This window comes from Equus przewalskii, chromosome 25 (genome assembly GCF_037783145.1).
Source record: "Equus przewalskii isolate Varuska chromosome 25, EquPr2, whole genome shotgun sequence".
In the NCBI taxonomy this organism is placed as follows: Eukaryota; Metazoa; Chordata; class Mammalia; order Perissodactyla; family Equidae; genus Equus; species Equus przewalskii.
In genome coordinates this window covers 17,134,998-17,152,854 of record NC_091855.1, presented here as the reverse complement: position 1 = coordinate 17,152,854, position 17,857 = coordinate 17,134,998, and the positions used below count along the sequence as shown (strand labels likewise).

Genomic DNA, 17,857 nt, shown 5'->3' with positions numbered 1-17,857 from the left:
ATGGACTTAAAAGATACAGAACATTCCATCCAAAAGCAATACAAAACATTCTTCTCAAGTACACATGAAACACTGTCCAGGAAAGATCATATGTTAGACCACGAAAAAGTCTTAAGAAATTTAAGAAGACTGAAATCATATATGGTATAAAACTTGAAATTAATTACAAGAAGAAAAGTGGAAAATTTACCAATATGTGGAGATTAAATAACATGCTACTAAACAACCAATAGGTCAAAGAAGAAATCAAAAAATATCTTGAGAGAAATGAAAATGGAAATACAATATGTCAAAACTTACGGGATGCAGCAAAAGCATTTCTAATAGGGAAGTTCATAGCAATAAATGCCTATATCAAGTAACAAGAAAGATCTCAAATAACCTAACTTTACACCTCGAAAAAAAAAACAACAAAACTTTATACCACAAGAAAACACAAAACCTCAAAGTTAGAAGGAAGGAAATAAGGATCAGAATGGAAATAAATGAAATAGACACTAAAAAGACAATAGAGGGCCAGCCCAGTAGCACAGCGGTTAAGTTCACACGCTCCGCTTCAGTGGCCCAGGGTTCACCGGTTTGAATCCTGGGAACGGACCTATGTGCTGCTTATCAAGCCATGCTGTGGCAGGCGTCCCACATATAAAATAGAGGAAGATGGGCACAGATGCTAACTCAGGGCCTATCTTCCTCAGCAAAAAGAGGATTGGCAGCAGATGTTAGCTCAGGGCTAATTTTCCTAAAAAAAAAAAAAAAAGACAACAAAGATGATCAATGAAATGAAGAGCTGATTCTTTGAAAAGATCAATAAAACTGACAAAACTTTTGGTAGATTGACCAAGAAAAAAAGAAGACTCAAATAAATAAAATCAGAAATGAAAGAGATGTTATACCTGATACCACAGAAATAGAAAGAGGATCATAAGAGACCACTATGAACAATTATGTGTCAACAAATTGGATAACCTAGAAGAAATGGATAAATTCCTAGAAAGATATAGTCTCCCAAGACTCATGAATCATGAAGAAATAGAAAATCTGAACAGACCGATTACTTGTAAGGAGACTGAATCAGTAGGCCAGGACCAGAGGGCTTCACTGGTGAATTCTGCCAAACATTCAAAGAAGAATCAATACTAATGCTACTCAAACTCTCCCAAAAAACAGAAGTGGAGGGAACACTTCCAAACTCATTTTACAAGACTAGCATTACCCTGATACCAGAACTAGACAGGGATGCCACAAGAAAAAAAAAATTACAGGCCAACATCCCTGATAAATATAGATGTGAAAATTTTGAACAAAACATTAGCAGATTGAATTCAACAATACATTAAAATGATCATACACCATGATCAAGTGGGATTTATTCCAGAGATGCAAGGATGGTTCAACATCCACAGATCAATCGATGTGATACACCAGATTAGCAAAATGAAAAAAAACCCTATATAATTCTCTCAAAAGATGCAGTAAAAGCATATGACAAAATTCAACATCCATTTATAATGAAAACTCTCAACAAAGTGGGTATGGGGGAACATATCTCAACATAATAACGGCCGTATATGACAAGCCCATAGTTAACATCATACTTACTTGTAAAAAGCTAAAAGCTTTTTCTTTAATGTCAGGAACAAGACAAGGAAGTCCACTCTCACCACTTTATTCAACACAGTATTGAATTCCCAGCCAGTGTAATTAGACAAGAAAAAGAAATAAAAGGCATCCAAATCAAAAAGGAAGAAGTAAAACTCACAATGTGCAGATGACATAATATTATATGAAAGAACCCTAGAGACTCCACCAAAAAACTCAGAATAAATGAATCAGTAAAGTTTCAGGATACAAAATCAATATGCAAAAATCTGTTGCATTTCTATACACTAATAACAAATTATTGGAAGAGAAATTAAGAAAACAATCCCACTCACAATTGCATCAAAAGAATAAAATACCTAGGAATAAATTTAACAAAGGTGAAGACTGGTACATTGAAAACTATGACACTGATGGAAGAAACTGAAGAAGACCCAAATAAATGGAAAAATCTTCTTAGCTCATGGATTATAAGAATTAATATTGCTAAAATGTCCATACTACCCAAAGCAATTTACAGATTCAATGCAATCTCTATCAAAATTCCAATGGCATTTTTCACAGAAATAGAACAAACAATCCTAAAATTTGTATGGAACCACCATAGACCCCGAATAGCCAAAGCAATGTTAGGAAAGAACAAAGCTGGAAGCATCACACTTTCTGATTTCAAACTATACTACAAAGCTAGAGTAATTAAAACATTGTGGTACCGGCATAAAAACAGACACACAGATCAATGGAACAGAATAGAGAGTCCAGAAATTAACCCACAAATATATGGTCAATTAATTTACAACAAAGGAGCCAAGAATATACATGATGGGGAAAGGATCGTTTCTTCAATAAACTGTACATCTGAAACTAATATAATGTTATATGTCAATTATACCTCGATAAGAAAAAAGAAAAGAAAAAAAACAAGCATCCCAGATGACTCTTATGGTCTGGTGAGGTTGAATGTCTGTACCCTGTGGTCACATGTGTACCCTGTGGTCTGCAATTCCTGGTGAGAGGCTGAATGAGGGAGGGGTTGATCTGAGTATACAAGCAGGCCTCCCTCCAGTGATCATTCTCTGAGCAAACTCAGTGGCGGCTGTTTCTGAGGACATGGCCATCAGCAGCAGAGCAGTTTGGCTGCAGCTGAAAGCAAACTTACCATGCAGCGACTTCATCCCCAAGGTGTAAGAAGGCCTCCGCAGTGGAAGAGACTTGGGGAGAGAAGGGTAGGTGCTGCTGAAGAGGACGTCGTTGGGCAGGGCTTGGTCCAGAAGCGAAGCCCTTGAGGTGAAAAAGTGCTCCCTCTGGCCACTGTAAATGCTCTCATCTGACAGCGTCCTGTGCAAGGCCCGCCTCGAGGTCGGGGTGGTAGGGAAAGGGGACTGAGGAGAGGAGAGCGCCTGGAACTGAAAAACAGCATCGAGACAACAGAAAGTCAATTTTCTGGGTCACACACCCAAGACCTAGGTTGGGGGACGGGTGGGTTAATGAAGCTGCTGCTCTCAGACACATCCTTCAAATCCAGAAGCCTTGAGCTCCGCCATCCGTCCACATCTTTAGGAGCTAAAATGGGAGATCCCAGTGAGCACCTCCTCAGAGCCCAGCGTGCTTCCTGTGGCCTATTAGCGCTCGGTTCACAACTCAGATATATGAGTAAGTGAATTCATCAACATCATGTCATGGTTAAGAACAAGACGAGGATCAAATCTGAATTTTATTTGAATCCTGTGTCACTGACCAAATCATGTAATCTCTCTGAGCCCAACTCCCCGTCTATGACATGGGGGCACAATACCTCTCAGGATTATTATGAGGATTAAATGAAACACTGGACTAATCACAAAAGCTTGTATCAGTGGTATTACGAAATAATGTTATGGTCCCCAGGGGAACAGCCAGCGTCAGGAAGGTCTCCTCAGAAACTTGTCAAGTGATGACATGGTTGCTGGGCAACAGAGCATTTGATCATCATGACGTATTAACTCAAATAATAGGTGGCTCTTAACATTAACATCTAAGATTATGTTTAATGAGTTTTGGAGATAATTTACTTTTTGAGATGGATTTCCATTCATGAAATAAAAATTGGGAAGTCAGCTTTATAAATGACAAACATTTATTTAGTTATACCCAACAAAAGTTCCAGCTAGCTGTATCTCTTGTTGATGTCTTTTGCCTTTGTGACTCAATTTGATTTTCCTTGAGATTTTTCTGCAAAAAGCCAGCTTCTGAGAATCTCATTCACTGAGAAAGGACAGACGCATTAACAATATGTAAATATTGTTATTTAAATATTTAAATATCCAGCTTCCAAGAGTATTTGATCTGTTAACAACAACACTATCTGTATTCAGTTCCTTTCAGACTGCTGTTCACCTTGGAGGGGAGAAGAATGTGGGGAACAGGTGAAGCTGTGAGGAGGAGGGCTGAGTCACTGCTGGCAGAAAGCCACCAGGGGCCTTTCCATGACACCCTGCAGGCGGCAGAGAGAGAATGGTACAGCAATGGCTCCATGTAGGAGGCTGGGAATACAGAGTTAGCGCTCAGGTTCATTCATGTGCTCTGAGTCCAATGCACTTCCGTCCAACAAGCCAAGGGTTAATCAAGTCAAAGCTGCTCACAATGTGGTGTGCATGGCTGCTGCATAAACATGAAAAAATGATTAATCAAATGCATTGTAAATGAGCCCCAGGTGTAGCCAATTGTGTAAAGATGGTGTTCACTTCTTAAAATTCATGATGAGTTAAACCCAAGGTATGTATGTGCCGCCTGGAAAACTAAGCTGCTGTGACAAATGCTTTGTGAGTCTCTAAGCGGAGGGAACTTGGTATAGAAACGACAATTTCTCTTCTCACTTTACAGAGAAGAGTGGGTCTTAGAGAGGGTAAATGGCTTGCTAAGTGTATTTAAAAAAAAAAAAATAATAAAACCACATCATCACTCCTCCATCCGCAAGGTTCAAGGACTACCCAATCAGGCTCCCGCCTGCCAGGCCAGAGCTCATCAGAGCTCTATGTTCTCACTCTGCTCTCAATCCCTGTGAGGACCTCTGGGTTCAGCTGAAGGATTTCCTTTCCCGGTGAGTCTCCCCACCCCGATGGTTTGACAGGAGAGAGATTTTCCACCACTTCTAGCTTCAGCCTCTTTGGGAAATATTAGTATACTCCAGGGCAATAAACAGCCACCTTGAAGAGATCCTTTGAGCACTGTGCTTTATTAGAAGTTGTAACATCCTGCATTAAAGGCGGGCAGGGTGGGAGATGGAAGAAAGCAATCTGCCTAGATGCTTCCCACCGATAAAAAAGTAGCAGGACCTAGTCTTGTCCAAACACGTTGGGATGACCCCTCACCCCATCCCCGTTCAATCCCAGTATTAAAGGTGTGCACACCTATCCAGTGCCCAAGAGCGCCCTCTGCCTTCCTTGCAGGTGACACCTGAGACTGGAGAGTGGCACTGCCCGCTGCTGCCAGCTCCCGAGAAAGAACCACAGTGGAGTCAATGGCAGACTCAGAAGGGATTTTAGAGAGCATCAGGCCAGAGGGTTTCAAATTACGCTCCAAGGAGCCCTAAGAGTTCCTCACAGCACCCCTGCTTGGGGAGGGGAGATGTTCAGGCGGCACCCAAGACCCCATGACATGTACCTCTTCTATCAGAGAAATTCTGCTTTCTCAGTTCTACATAGTGGGCTTCCTTGTATAATTTTATTTGAAAAAAGGGTTCCTGAGCTTTAAAATGTTTTGGGCACCACTACTCTACTCTGGTCCTCTACTTCAAAGCCAACATACAAGGTGGAGAAGAGGCATCTTGCTCCAGGTCAGTCTCCTGTTCTCTGTCTTTCCAGTCGTCCTGGCTATCCGTGAAATGGGGTACCTGCACTTGCAATAACCGAGTATCAGCTCTTCCTAAACACCAGAGCTGCCTAAGCCTTTTCCTTTGGCGTACACCCGAGAGTGTTGGCCAGAACGCAGGATAACGGCTTGCACTGTTGTCTGTTCACGTGCCACTGCTGCCCTCAGGGAAAATCAGGTTAGCCCATCTTTGTCTGCCAATGACGTTTCTTAGAATGTTACAGCTCTGCCATTTTCCTTGAGGTAGGGGCCCTGCAGCCACCCACCTCTCAGCTACAGCCTGCCCTGCAGAGTGCTGCCCCGTCCTGCAGCAGACATCTCACTCTGCTGGCAAACGAGCCTGGGACTGACCCTGTCATTTGATATTAACGATCGCCTGTAGGTAGCACTTGCTATCCAAGAAAGCCACTGTGGTGTGAGTAGGTTCCAAGTATCACAGCCCAAAGCTGGCCACTCCTGTTCCCCAAAGCCTGATGTAGAGGCCTGGAGCCTGGAGCCAGGCGGGGCCTGCAAGACTTCTCCAGGGCATGCTGGCCTTCCTGACACAGCAGAGCCAGGTTATTCAGACAATGAATCTCAGAAGACACACAGAGCTACTTAGCTGAACTCATCAGAAACCAAACCCGGTCAAAAAGGATGAGACCGGAGAGAAAACAGAGCATATTTCCAGCTCTTGCTTCCAGCCTTTCCAGTAATAGTTCAGCCAGCAGAAGCTCTTTCTTTGCAGAGGGTCTATAATATAGTCACAACATAAAGAAAGTGCACCCCTGTTTCAAATAGGAATGTTAAAGTAATTCACTTTGGAAATAAAAGCCAAGACCTGGAAGAAAGGCAAAACAGACATTTGCTTTCAATTATTTCCAGTGCATGAGTAAATGAAAAGCATGAAAGCTCGAAGCTTGCCCCTTTCCAAAAATGTTAAACTAAGAATTGAAGGAAAGATTCCTTTCAGGGCAAGTCTTATTTTCCTCTAACCTTAAAGGAAAAATCTGGAATTATTTTTATTTTGAAACTGGTACTTAAACATTTTAATACACCTCTTTGGGTTTGGATGAATAAAGAAAGAAGTTTTAAGCACCATCTTTGGGGAGGTTGCTAAGGAAACCATTTGTACCCTGGGTGATGAGTCGGAACTGTTGAGTGTCGGCCTATAAAACAGAAATTACAGAAATCGAGAATGGCAAATCTTTAAAATGATTTACGATGTTAATATATTTATGTAATAAATCATTTGTTTCTCAGCAAACCTCCAGAATGGTCTCTGGAGTTTAATTTCTGTAAATGTTGATTTTTAAGTTTAGGAGGTATATCTGACCTATCTGGAGGCAAACACATGGGTGTGCACAGACAGAGAGGCGTGTACATGTGCACACACACTAGAATGGTGAGGAGAAAGCCTGAACGGGATAAGACCATACAGCTCATCCAGTTGGGCACGCCTCTCACCCTCTGAACACAGTTTAAGGATGGTGAGTGGTGAAGGAAATATTTTAGCTTCCGTTTTCAATCAACTCTCAAAGTTGTTCTTAAGCTTTCTAGTCACTTCAAACAGACTACAAATTGTTTAATCAAGAACCTAGAGAACAGAAAGTGTCAAAGTTTGCCACCGTGACCTTCCCAGGGGTGGACTCCCTTCTCCTGGGGCTGACCAATACCCCGTGGACAGAAGTACTTTATGCTCAGAGTGAAATACCTTTCCGCCCCGCTCAACAAACACCAGCTCCGAGTCCTGGGAGTGTGAGACTGCATACTTCAGGGGACAAGACTTTAGAGGACAAGGAGAGGAGAGTCTTAAGCAGACTTCAGGGGTCTCCCAAGCTGAGGTGAACAGAACAAACCCTTCCAAGGTGGTCATGCAAAGGTCTGGCCACTGCCACACAAACACAGATTCTGAGTAAGTGCAAGGGACCTGATGGGGAGGGGGGCTGGGTTTAGAGAAGGCATTTACAGTCTGGAATTCTGAGGGAAGTGGAGAGAAGGCTTTATGAAGTAGTCTAGAAAGTTCTAATGGGAAATGTGTAGACTTAGTTTGCTAGAATGAAGAGGTGGCTTTCGGGGGATGGGGGAGAGGAGAGTGAGTGTCCCTCAGGCAGTTTCTCTGAGTGACTGAAGAGCACACAATGTGTAGCCAGGAGGTTTGCCTGGCCAGGTTCAGGGGGCAGAGGGAAGGCCAGAGCGCAGGATACTGTGGGCACAGAGGGCAGGAAGTGAATTGGGGGCTACCTGTGGGAGGACGGAGACCCTCAGGACAAAAGGCACTACAGTCCTTTTAGACAGAAAATTTTCTGTCTGACAAGGGAGCCACAGGTGTGTCTGCAGAGTTTTGAGAAGCAATGTTATGTGAGTAATAATGTCCAAGAAAGAGTGTAGCTTGTGTACTGTGAGTAGGGCACACTGGAAGAAGAAAAGGCTATGGGGCAGGGACAGGTTAACATAAACCCAGACCGAAGAGACGTGGCGGCAGGGACAGAACATTTGGAAAACACTGTGAACCAATTATCGGGAAGACTGGGTGATGGCGGGAAGTGGGCTCCAATGAGGAGGAACTGGGCACCAACCCTTCCTGGAGGGTGCGACTACGGCGGGCGGCCCTGCCCGGCCCGGCCTCTCTCTAACTGCTGTTTACCCCAAGCTCTGTCCTGTACCTTAAAGTTCTTCTGAGATTCGGAAGTTGGGCTTTCAAGGTCGATGAGTTTCTTGAGATCCTCCTCAATAGTGGACTTGGAGGCCGGCTTGGGCGATGCCCGGAGGTCCCTGGTTGAGGCACGCAGCCTGGTGTGGGCTATTTCATTGCCATCACTCTGATGACGCCTTGAAAGGAAGGGAAGAGATGGTAGACACTAAGTTGACAAGGTTGATTCAAGGGCACGATGGGTTCTGAAGGAGGTAAGTCAAAGGAGAAATATTAAAGGAGAGAAAAGGAGAATTCTGTTCAATTACATTCCAATCTATTGGATAAAAGCTTGTTAAAGAAACAAAACCAAGGGGAAACACAAAATAAAAAGTCTGATGAATAAATCCCTCTTATACAGGAAACTATTAGCTCTACTAAGCCAAAATTAGCAACAGACTTATTAATAAAGACCACAGGGTATGAATCCCAAATGCAGCCTTTGTACAAACAAAAACAAAATAATTGAATGAATCATTTATTTTTTTTACTGTACTTGGTCAAAAAGTCCTTTATATTCAGGGGTAGTCACTTACTTTCTAATATTCTCTCTGGTGCCTCGGGGCCCAGTTAAGAACTATGTGGGGAGGCTGGGATTAGCATCATCAAAGGGACGAGTGTGGGCTTAGCACCAGAGGGTCAAAGTTTGTTCTTCAGACAAAGAGAACAGACATGTTCTCTTTCCTAGGAGATCTAAGGATCTCAAATCCGAATGTTTTGCAATACGTTTTTAAAGAATGAGGTGGAGAAATAATTTAAGAACAGTTTTGCTTAGAAAAAAAATAATAATTTCCCTACCAAACCAACCTCTTCCCAACCCCAAGCCTGGCCTCCTCTGTTGTGGGAAATTGCCCCAACCTGTTCGTTCTCTGTCATATTAAAAGCAAACCACCCAGCAAGAGAAGCAAAAGAATTCTTACTTTCTTGTATCCATGAATCCCACGGAGTTTATGGTTCCTTCCGGTTTTTTCCACCCAATCAGGTATTTGCTAGTAGCGCCCTGGCGGGGGTAGAAAGTCCTAGGACCCGATGAAGAGGAGGAGGAGGAGGAGAAGGAAGGTGCAAGTTGCGAGGAGCTGGCAGGATGAAGCTCTTCCTTAGGTGAACTTCGGGCACTGGTGAAGACAACTGGGCTGGCAGAGTGTCGGGAGCTCATGGTACTGAGGAGAAGCGAGACAAGGACAAGCAACGCAGGTCAACACGTCAGCTATAAAAGTGTCGTCCAGGATAGGGGTTACAGCGGGTGAAGGAACAAGGACTATTTCATAAAATATTCATGGGTATGGCTGGCTGGCTTTCCTTGCTTTCTCACTGTAATTTAAATGTCTGCTGTCAAAGTGAAAGACGGTCACAGGGGGCTTAGTCTGCACTTTAACTCAAAAAGCAAAAATAGCCAAGACCGTCAGGGACACGTTGACACACACTGGCACCACTGAAGCTTGTTACAGTGAAGTCTAGAAGAGGCAAGTGACCGGGGAAAGTCAGCAGCAAAAGGTCTAGTGGTCTCAACGGCTGTCTGTCTTGCCTTCCTCAGACCAAGGGGTCACGCGGACGCTTCCCAGGCCCAAGCTGAGGAGGGGAGAGGAGACTGGATCAGGCGCATAGCCCTCCACACACTCACATCCAAGGCCCAAGAGGCATACTGAGGTCTCCTTCCCACGGCATCTGGCATTAATATTGACTCTCTAAAAGGCTGGTGATCAGAATGAAACTGGACCACAACTTATACCATACACAAAAATCAACTCAAAATGGATTAAAGACTTGAACATAAGACCTGAAATCATAAAACTCCTAGAAGAAAACATAGCGGGTAAGCTCCTTGATGTCGGTCTTGGCAATGAGTTTTTGGATTTGACACTAAAAGCAAAGTCAACAAAAGCAAAAATAAACAAGTGAGACTACATCAAATTTAAAAGCTTCTACACAGCAAAGGAAACCATGAGCAAAATGAAAAGGCAACCTATGGAATGAGAGAATATTTGCAAATCATATACCTGATAAGGGATTAATATCCAAAATATATAAAGAACACATACAACTCAATGGAAAAGAAAACCAAACAATCCAATTAAAATACAGGCAGAGGATCTGAATGGACATTTTTCCAAAGACATACAGATACATGGCCAACAGGTACATCAAAGGTGCTCTACATCATTAATCATCAGGAAAATGCAAATCAAAACCACACCCAGTATCACCACATACCTTAGAATAATTATTATCAAAAAAGACAAGAGATAACAAGTGTTGGCCAGGATGTAGAGAAAAGGGAACCCTTGTGCACTGTTGGTGGAAATGTGAATTGGTGCAACCACTATGGAAAACAGTACGGAAGTTCCTCAAAAAATTAAAAATAGAACTTCCATTTGATCTAGCAATTCCACTTTAGGGTATATATCCAAAGAAAACGAAATCACTATCTTGAAGAGATATGTGCAACCAAGTTCACTGCAGCATTATTTACTATAGTCAAGACATGGAAACACCTCAAGTGTCTACTGACAGATGAATGGATAAAGAAAACGTTATATAAATATAGATACACACACACACAATGGAATATTATTCAGCCATAAAAAAGAAGGAAATCTTGCCATTTGTGACAACATGGATAGACCCTTAGGGCATTATGCTAAGTGCAATAAGTCAGACAGAGAAAGACAAATACTGTATAATCACACTTCTATGTAAAGTCTAGAAAAAACTCAAACTCATAGATAAAGAGAATAGATTGATGGTTGTCAGAGGTAGAAGTGGGTGAAATGGGTGAACATGGTCAAAGGTACTAACTTCCAAGTTATGAGATAAATAAGTCCTGGGAATGTAATGTACAGAATGATGACTAAAAATAAAAATAAAAAGCTAATCATCATCAATGTCTTTTAAACTCTGATTAAAGATTACAAAACTAAAGTCTACAGGACTTAAGGAGAAGGCTATTCACTACACTTTTAAAACTCAGAAAGGCAGAATTTTCAAAATTAGGAATGAGAGTTTATGTTGACCCCAAACCTAGAGGGCCTTTAACTGTAGGATTTCTACACTTCTTTCCCAGTGATCTCATAGGATCCAAGTTCCACCACATGACCCTGTGGAGTTCTCTGGCTTCAGCTGACACCAAAGACGGCTAGCTCTGACTACAGCGGACTCTATTATCGAAGGTTTAGTTCACAGGATGTGGTCTCAAAGCATTCTTCAACAGTGTTTCCATTTGTCAAAAACTAATGGTGTTGATCTGAATAAAGCTTGGATTATTAGTTAATAATAATGCATCAATATTGATTCCTTAGCTATGACAAATGTACTATAGTAACATAAGACGATGACAACAGGGAAACCTGGGCGAGGGGTATATGGGAATTCTCTGTACTGTCTCTGCAACTTTTCTGTATATTGAAAAGTCTTCTAAAATAAAAAAGTTTATTACAAAAAACTAAGCAAAAATCAAAATATAACAAGAAAACAAAACCCTAATGGTCCTGGGATAATACATACAGATGAAAATAAACACTGAACTCCCACCTCAAACTTTACATAAAAATCAACTCCAGGTGGATTGTATATTTAAGTGTAGGCCTAAAGATTCTGGACTATACCATGGAAGAAGGGCTTTCTGATAGAGGTAGAGGTTTCTTTAATAGGATCAAAAGGAAGGACTGAATCACATTAAAATTAGGAACGTCTGTTCATCAAGACACAGAGTAGGAGAATATACGTCAAACATACATCCACCAATGGGTTCCTATCCAGAATATTTAACGAACTCCTAAAAATCAACCAGACAGACAACCCAATAGAAAAATGGCCAAAGATCTGAAAAGGAATTTCACAAAAGAGGCTATCTAAAAGACTAATAAACTCTGGTGCTCAACATCATCAGTTACCAGGTACATGCAAATTAAAGTCACAAAGAGGGACCTATTACCCACGCACCAGAATGGCTAAAATTAAAAAGACCAACAATATTAAGTGCTAGAAAGGACGCGAAGCAACTAGAACCCTCATACACTGCTGGAGGGAGTGTTACTCATTACAGCCACTTTGGCAAACTCTTCAGTCTCTGTGAAAAGCTAAATGCGTGGATATCCTATGAGGCAGCAATCCCACTCCCAGGTATATGCTCAAAACAAATGCAAACATATAGACCAAAGGACACGCACACGAATCTGTAATATCCCTGAACTGGAAACACAACAAATGTTCATCAACAGTCGAGTGGATAAATGAGTTGTGGTGTGTTCTCACACATAAATATAATACAGCAATGAAAATAAACTAATGCTACCTGCAACACACAGATGAATCTCACCAACATAAGGCTGACTTAAAGACACTAGACACAGAATAATACATATGGTATGATTCCATTTACATAAAGCCCCAAAATAGGCAAAGTGAGTCTATGGTTTTAGGATTCAGGATTATGTTTACCTTGGGAGGAGGTGGGAGTGACTGGGGAAGGCATGTGGGAGAGAGGGCAGCTGGATGCTGGGAAAGTTCCAAATCTTGATCTGGGTATAATTACATGAGTATGTTCACTGTGCAAGTTCATCCCATTGTACACTCACGACCTGTGCCTTTTCTTTATGCACGCTATACTTTAATGAAACACACCCACAAAAATAAAGCAAAAGTAGATGACCTGAAAGGAGAAGTCCTTATCGGTCTGCAAAGCTCTGCAACAGATTGGAGAGAGCAGGTGAGGTATGGGGGCGGAGGGGGCACAGACAGGACACAGAAAGGGGATCTGGAGGGTTTTCCACACTAATTGGGCCTTACTACTTCAGACCAAATATAACCACCTCCTTTATTTTTGTAACTAAGAAGGAGGAACTGGGCGCAAACTTTACCAGAAAATATAATAATAATAAAATGACTAGCCATACTCTAATCCCTCTAACAAATTTTTTCCCCAAGATTTTTCTAGCTAGAGAGGAGGTGAAGGAAAAAATCCCTCATAAAACCTCAAAGGGCAACCGAAATGTAAAAGCAATTTAATTTCATTTAGTTTTTACCTCTTGATAAATATCTCATTTGTTTGCTTTTAAAATTAAGAAAAGGGAATGCAAAGGTCTTCCCTAAGTGCAGTATATTAAATCAGTAAGAACAAAATAAGAGTAAACCTCTGTTATGGAAAAGAGACTACCAGAGGAAAGCTGAACCAAAAGAAAAAAGGAAGCAGGGAAAGACATATAAAGAGGTGGAGGGCCGGCCCCGTGGCTGAGTGGTTAAGTTCACATGCTCAGCTTCTGCGGCCCGGGGATCGCCGGTTCAGACCTTGGGCGAGGACATGGCACCGCTCATCAAGCCATGCTGTGGTGCATCCCACATCGAGAAACTAGAATGACCTACAACTAGAATATACAACTATGTACTGGGGCTTTGGGGAGAAAAAAAAAAAGAGGAAGATTGGCAACAGATGTTAGCTCAGGGCCAATCTCCTCACCAAAAAAAAAAAAAGCAAGCACATCTGTGACCCTGTCATCATCATTAAAAAAAAAAAAAAAAAAGAGGCGGAAAAACTCAGAGAGAAAGAAAGTAACACCAGAGCCCTGGTTAACAGTGACATGTGTTAACACCGGGCTCATCCACCCAGAAGCTTTTGAAGCGGTAAAGAGGGCAGCCTTCAGGATACTTTGAAACAATGCAACCAGTTTGTGGCCCTTTGTTAGTTACTTAGCGACAAGATCTAATCTTTGGTTTGCAGATTTTCTCACCTGACTATACCTACCTCATACACATTTACAACACAGAGGTGGAGATGTTTCCAGCCTCAACTGTGGATAGTGTCTGGAGCAGACTCCAGTAAAGTGCCAAACAATGAATCAGGGTCTCACACACACATCTCCCACCTTGAATAATCACATGCTTGCTCTGTCTGCCCTGAATTGTACCCACAAGTGAGTGAAAGTGTGTTTGAATGACTAGAGCCAGTTCTCTCAGTTCAGCACGTTAAAATACAGATTGCAGGGCCCCACCCCAGAGATTCTGATTGTGTAGGTTGGGTGGGGTGAGGGGGAGGCAAAAGAATCTGCACTTCTAACACTGTGGTCCCTGACTCATACTTTGCAAACCACTGTACCAGAGGTACATTTGAATGCCCACATTTTATACGTTTCTCAGCAACAAGTATTTTGATATGATAACATTGGTATTCAAAACTCTGGGGCTTTCAGAAGACTAAATGCTTGGTCCAAAGAGAAATAATTAGCCATGAGAATAGCAAGTAAATTGCATTGTCTGTTAATTTACAAATCCCTCTTTTACAAAATAGCTATGCTGGTTTTAGCCACAATGTATGTACATACAGCATAAAAGTGGAAGTTAGAGAAAAGGCTTAGAAACATCAAAGGAGAGAGCAATATATACAGCATATACAGTTTTTGGAGCTCTTTCCTTCCTATATGAATTTCATTACTATCAATATTTCCCCAAGAGGCATTCAATAAGTTTTTGTACTAGATTATAGACTCTTGAAGGCAGGGATTTATCTGTGTACATCGAACAATGCCAGAATATAGCAGACTCCCAGTAAATATCTATTGCACAAAGGGTTTCTCTTGAGCATGTATGTAGCACGCTCTATATTCAACTTCTTTATCTTGTTTACAGTCTCCCTCCCCATTTAAATGTCAGCTCCATGAGGGCTGAAATGTTTGTCTGTTTTGCTCACTACTGTATTCTCCAAGCCTAGAACAGTCCCTGGCCACTGTAGACACCAATATTTGATGAGCAAAACTGTCAAGTAAATGACAAATTACTCATCTATTTTAAATATAACTTAGAGTTACGCATGAAGATAGTGTATTTTACTCATACTGTGTTTGAAACTGGACGTTGCTTTATTTTTATTGCAAGAAATTAAATCTACAGATTATGCTTCTGTTTACAAGTGTATTCTTAAAAGAATAATTGGTTAAATAAGACCATAGACCCTGATTATTGGTTTTATCTGTGAACATGATGGCTGACTAGCTCCCAGGTGTGAAATGCTAGCACACCTTTGTTCACTAATGGTTATAATCAAGACAGTCCTATTTAACAATTAAATAGAGAACAAAGGTGAAAGCAAAAAACAAATAAATAATTCCTTGGTAGGTCTTCCTTTTTTTGTACACAAACTCCCAGCATTAAGTGAGGTGAGCCCTTGAGTACACTTGGCTTCTAATTCAGTGAGCACAGGAGGGTCACCTGGGAACTCTTAAAACACATTCTTGGGCCCTAATCCCAAGATTTTAATTTAATAGAGCTGGGGTGGTGCCTGGGTTGTGTATTTTGGCGATAATCCAAGTGTACACACCAACTGAGAACTGCTGCTCAAATCCCGTTGAATTATTCATATTGTTATGACTTCGTCAAAATCTGACTTCATATTGTCAAGATCAAGAAGGTGAAGTCATTGGAGCCGTGTTCCTCCAGCCACGGACTGTGGCCATCTGCAGATGTTGATGTAAATGAAGATGCCTTGGACATGTCAGATCTCTTAGAGCCCCAGAAATATGTATTTTAACCAACTCCCAGAGGATTCTCCAGTTCCCTAGAGTTTAAGAACTGCTACATTAGCCCCTCAACTCCTCCCACTCTAAAGGGGCTGTCTCCTCTTTCCTTTGTGGCTTCATCCCTGCGCCCAGCTGTCGGTGGGGCTTTTTAAAGTTGATCAACCCTGCTGGCCTTGAACCACCTGGAGGGAAGTGCACCCATCTACTTCTCCCTGAGAATCTCTAAAGTGGCTTTAATTACAAAACAACTAAAACGAAGTTGTTAGCTTCCTATTTTTAAAGGGGAATTGTGTGGCTGGGTTGTTCCATTATTCCAGAGATTTCACGTTAATTCAATACGCTGCAATTCAGTTTCACCCACGGCAAATTAGAACTCTCCACAAGAAGTGCATAAGAAGGTAACGAGCCAACAATATGGAACAGAAAGAGAGCAGGAATAGATATGTCAGAAAGGGACAACTCTAATATCTGCTACTTTCCTCATTGCATAAACAGTGAGTCTAACTGCGAGGATGGCCAAAGTGGAAACACTGAGAACCGAGTCAGGGTGCTCCCGGATTCCATGTGAAGAGACCATAGCTTTATTTTCTATATAAACTATAGGGACCCTAAAAATGGACCAAGCTTCAATTTGTTTGGGTCACCCCCAGACATGAATTTTGAAAAGGAAGAGAGGATACACACACACACACACACATGACACCCCACAGAAAAAGAGGAGAGGCGGTAACGGGGTAACTGAGCATCTGGGACGGTCTGGATCTGTTCAACCTTTTCATCCTGACCTGATGCTCAAATGAAACCAGGAACCAAATGTGCTGCAATCTGGTTATTTTACACTCCCAGCTGTGGTCAAACTTTACAGGACAGGAGGCTAAGTGACCAGTCTGCAAAAAGGCTGCTACTCACGGCGGGTGCCACTTCACAAAGGAGGAGCTACATCTGTTAGCTGACCCAGCAGAGGGATGAACCATACAGAATGGGGCAGCCTGGAGGTTATGAGTCAAAGCCCCAAGTGCTGAAGCTAGGAGGGCCTGGAACACTGTTCTGAATTTGTGCATTGTCACAAAGGCCACCACCTCCTGTGGAAAACCCCTGCCAACCACCCTCTGCTGCTGAAAGCTGCCGAAGGAAACACTTGGAGTCATCTATGGTCCGGGCACGACATGGAGGGATGGATTTTAGACAGGCTGGCCCGCTAAGGATGATATTTTCCGGAGGGGAGAGCAGCAATTAGTCACCTGTCAAATGGCTGTGGCAAAATCTGCACACAGGCTGAATGTTGGCCTGAAACCAAGGGGAGGGGAGCTGATCGGGTTTCCTGTGATTACTTGTACAGATAACATAAATAGGCCTCTGGGTGACAGATAATGATTAAGGAGGACTCCTCCCACTGTGTTCAGCATTAGCCAACTCTGCTCAGTACTGGGCTCTACAATTTCGGAGGGCTTCAGGAGATGCTAATTCTAAAGGATTGAGGGGAAAAGAAACAGTGGAGTAGGAATTATTAAGCTGGCAAAGGGATATCCAAGTGATTGCAGTAAAGAAGACTGTTCATCTCTAAGACAGAGATATTTAATAAGTACAAGGGCACACTATACATAAAGCATAGGGAAATGAGTGGCTAGGCATACGCAACAGAAGAGGCCTCAGGGGCACTGTGGACCACAAGCTGAGTGAGTCTGCAATGCTGAGCTAGTTAATAGAGAGCTAACAAGATAATTATGAATATTACCATCTTTTAGGCATTAGCTGAGTGTCATGTCAAGGTTTGGCATTAAAAAGGATATAGAAAACAAAGCAGGAAAGCAAAAATATGACTATAGAGTGAAACACACAAAGGAGAGTTACAGGAGTTGTGGGAGGTACATGTTTGTTGAAGGAAAAATCGCTGGAAGACTGCATCAAAGTGGGTGACGGAGAGCTTAAAAAAGGAAACGACAGAGAACATTTTGTCTTCAAAGGACATTTACAGTTTGCAATTCATTTGACAAGCTTTTTTATTCTCAACAAACATATAAAAACAACAATTAGTAAGGGGCCCAGGTATTATCAGATTACAGATCAGAGACAAGCTCAGTGAAATGGCGTGACTGAGCAGAGGCCACATGGCTGGTCAACGGTGGAACTGAGACTTGACCAGGATCTCAGGATTCAAACCTATTTCCCTCCGTTTCTCTCGCAACTTGCCTGGAGGTGGAAGGAAAATTTCTTTTTTTTTTTTTAAATTGTT

General features: G+C 42.0%; 1 protein-coding gene and 1 long non-coding RNA gene across 49 annotated transcripts in view; one reads left to right on the top strand and one right to left on the bottom strand.

The window, feature by feature from the left end:
• The window catches only part of SIPA1L1 (signal induced proliferation associated 1 like 1), a 360,404-nt gene that overhangs the window by 12,770 nt on the left and 329,777 nt on the right, over positions 1-17,857 (bottom strand). For all 48 annotated transcript variants that reach the window (XM_070593958.1, XM_070593937.1, XM_070593976.1 and 45 more), the window contains 3 exons: positions 9,040-9,279; positions 8,094-8,259; positions 2,759-3,005 (listed from right to left, as the gene is read on the bottom strand). In XM_070593958.1, the coding sequence (XP_070450059.1) occupies positions 2,759-3,005; positions 8,094-8,259; positions 9,040-9,279 (653 nt within the window). The remainder of the gene's footprint in view (positions 1-2,758; positions 3,006-8,093; positions 8,260-9,039; positions 9,280-17,857) is intronic.
• Positions 4,556-11,387, top strand: LOC139079367 (uncharacterized). The gene is made up of 3 exons (XR_011532953.1): positions 4,556-4,678; positions 5,442-5,626; positions 11,181-11,387. It is a non-coding gene; the product is annotated as an uncharacterized lncRNA (long non-coding RNA).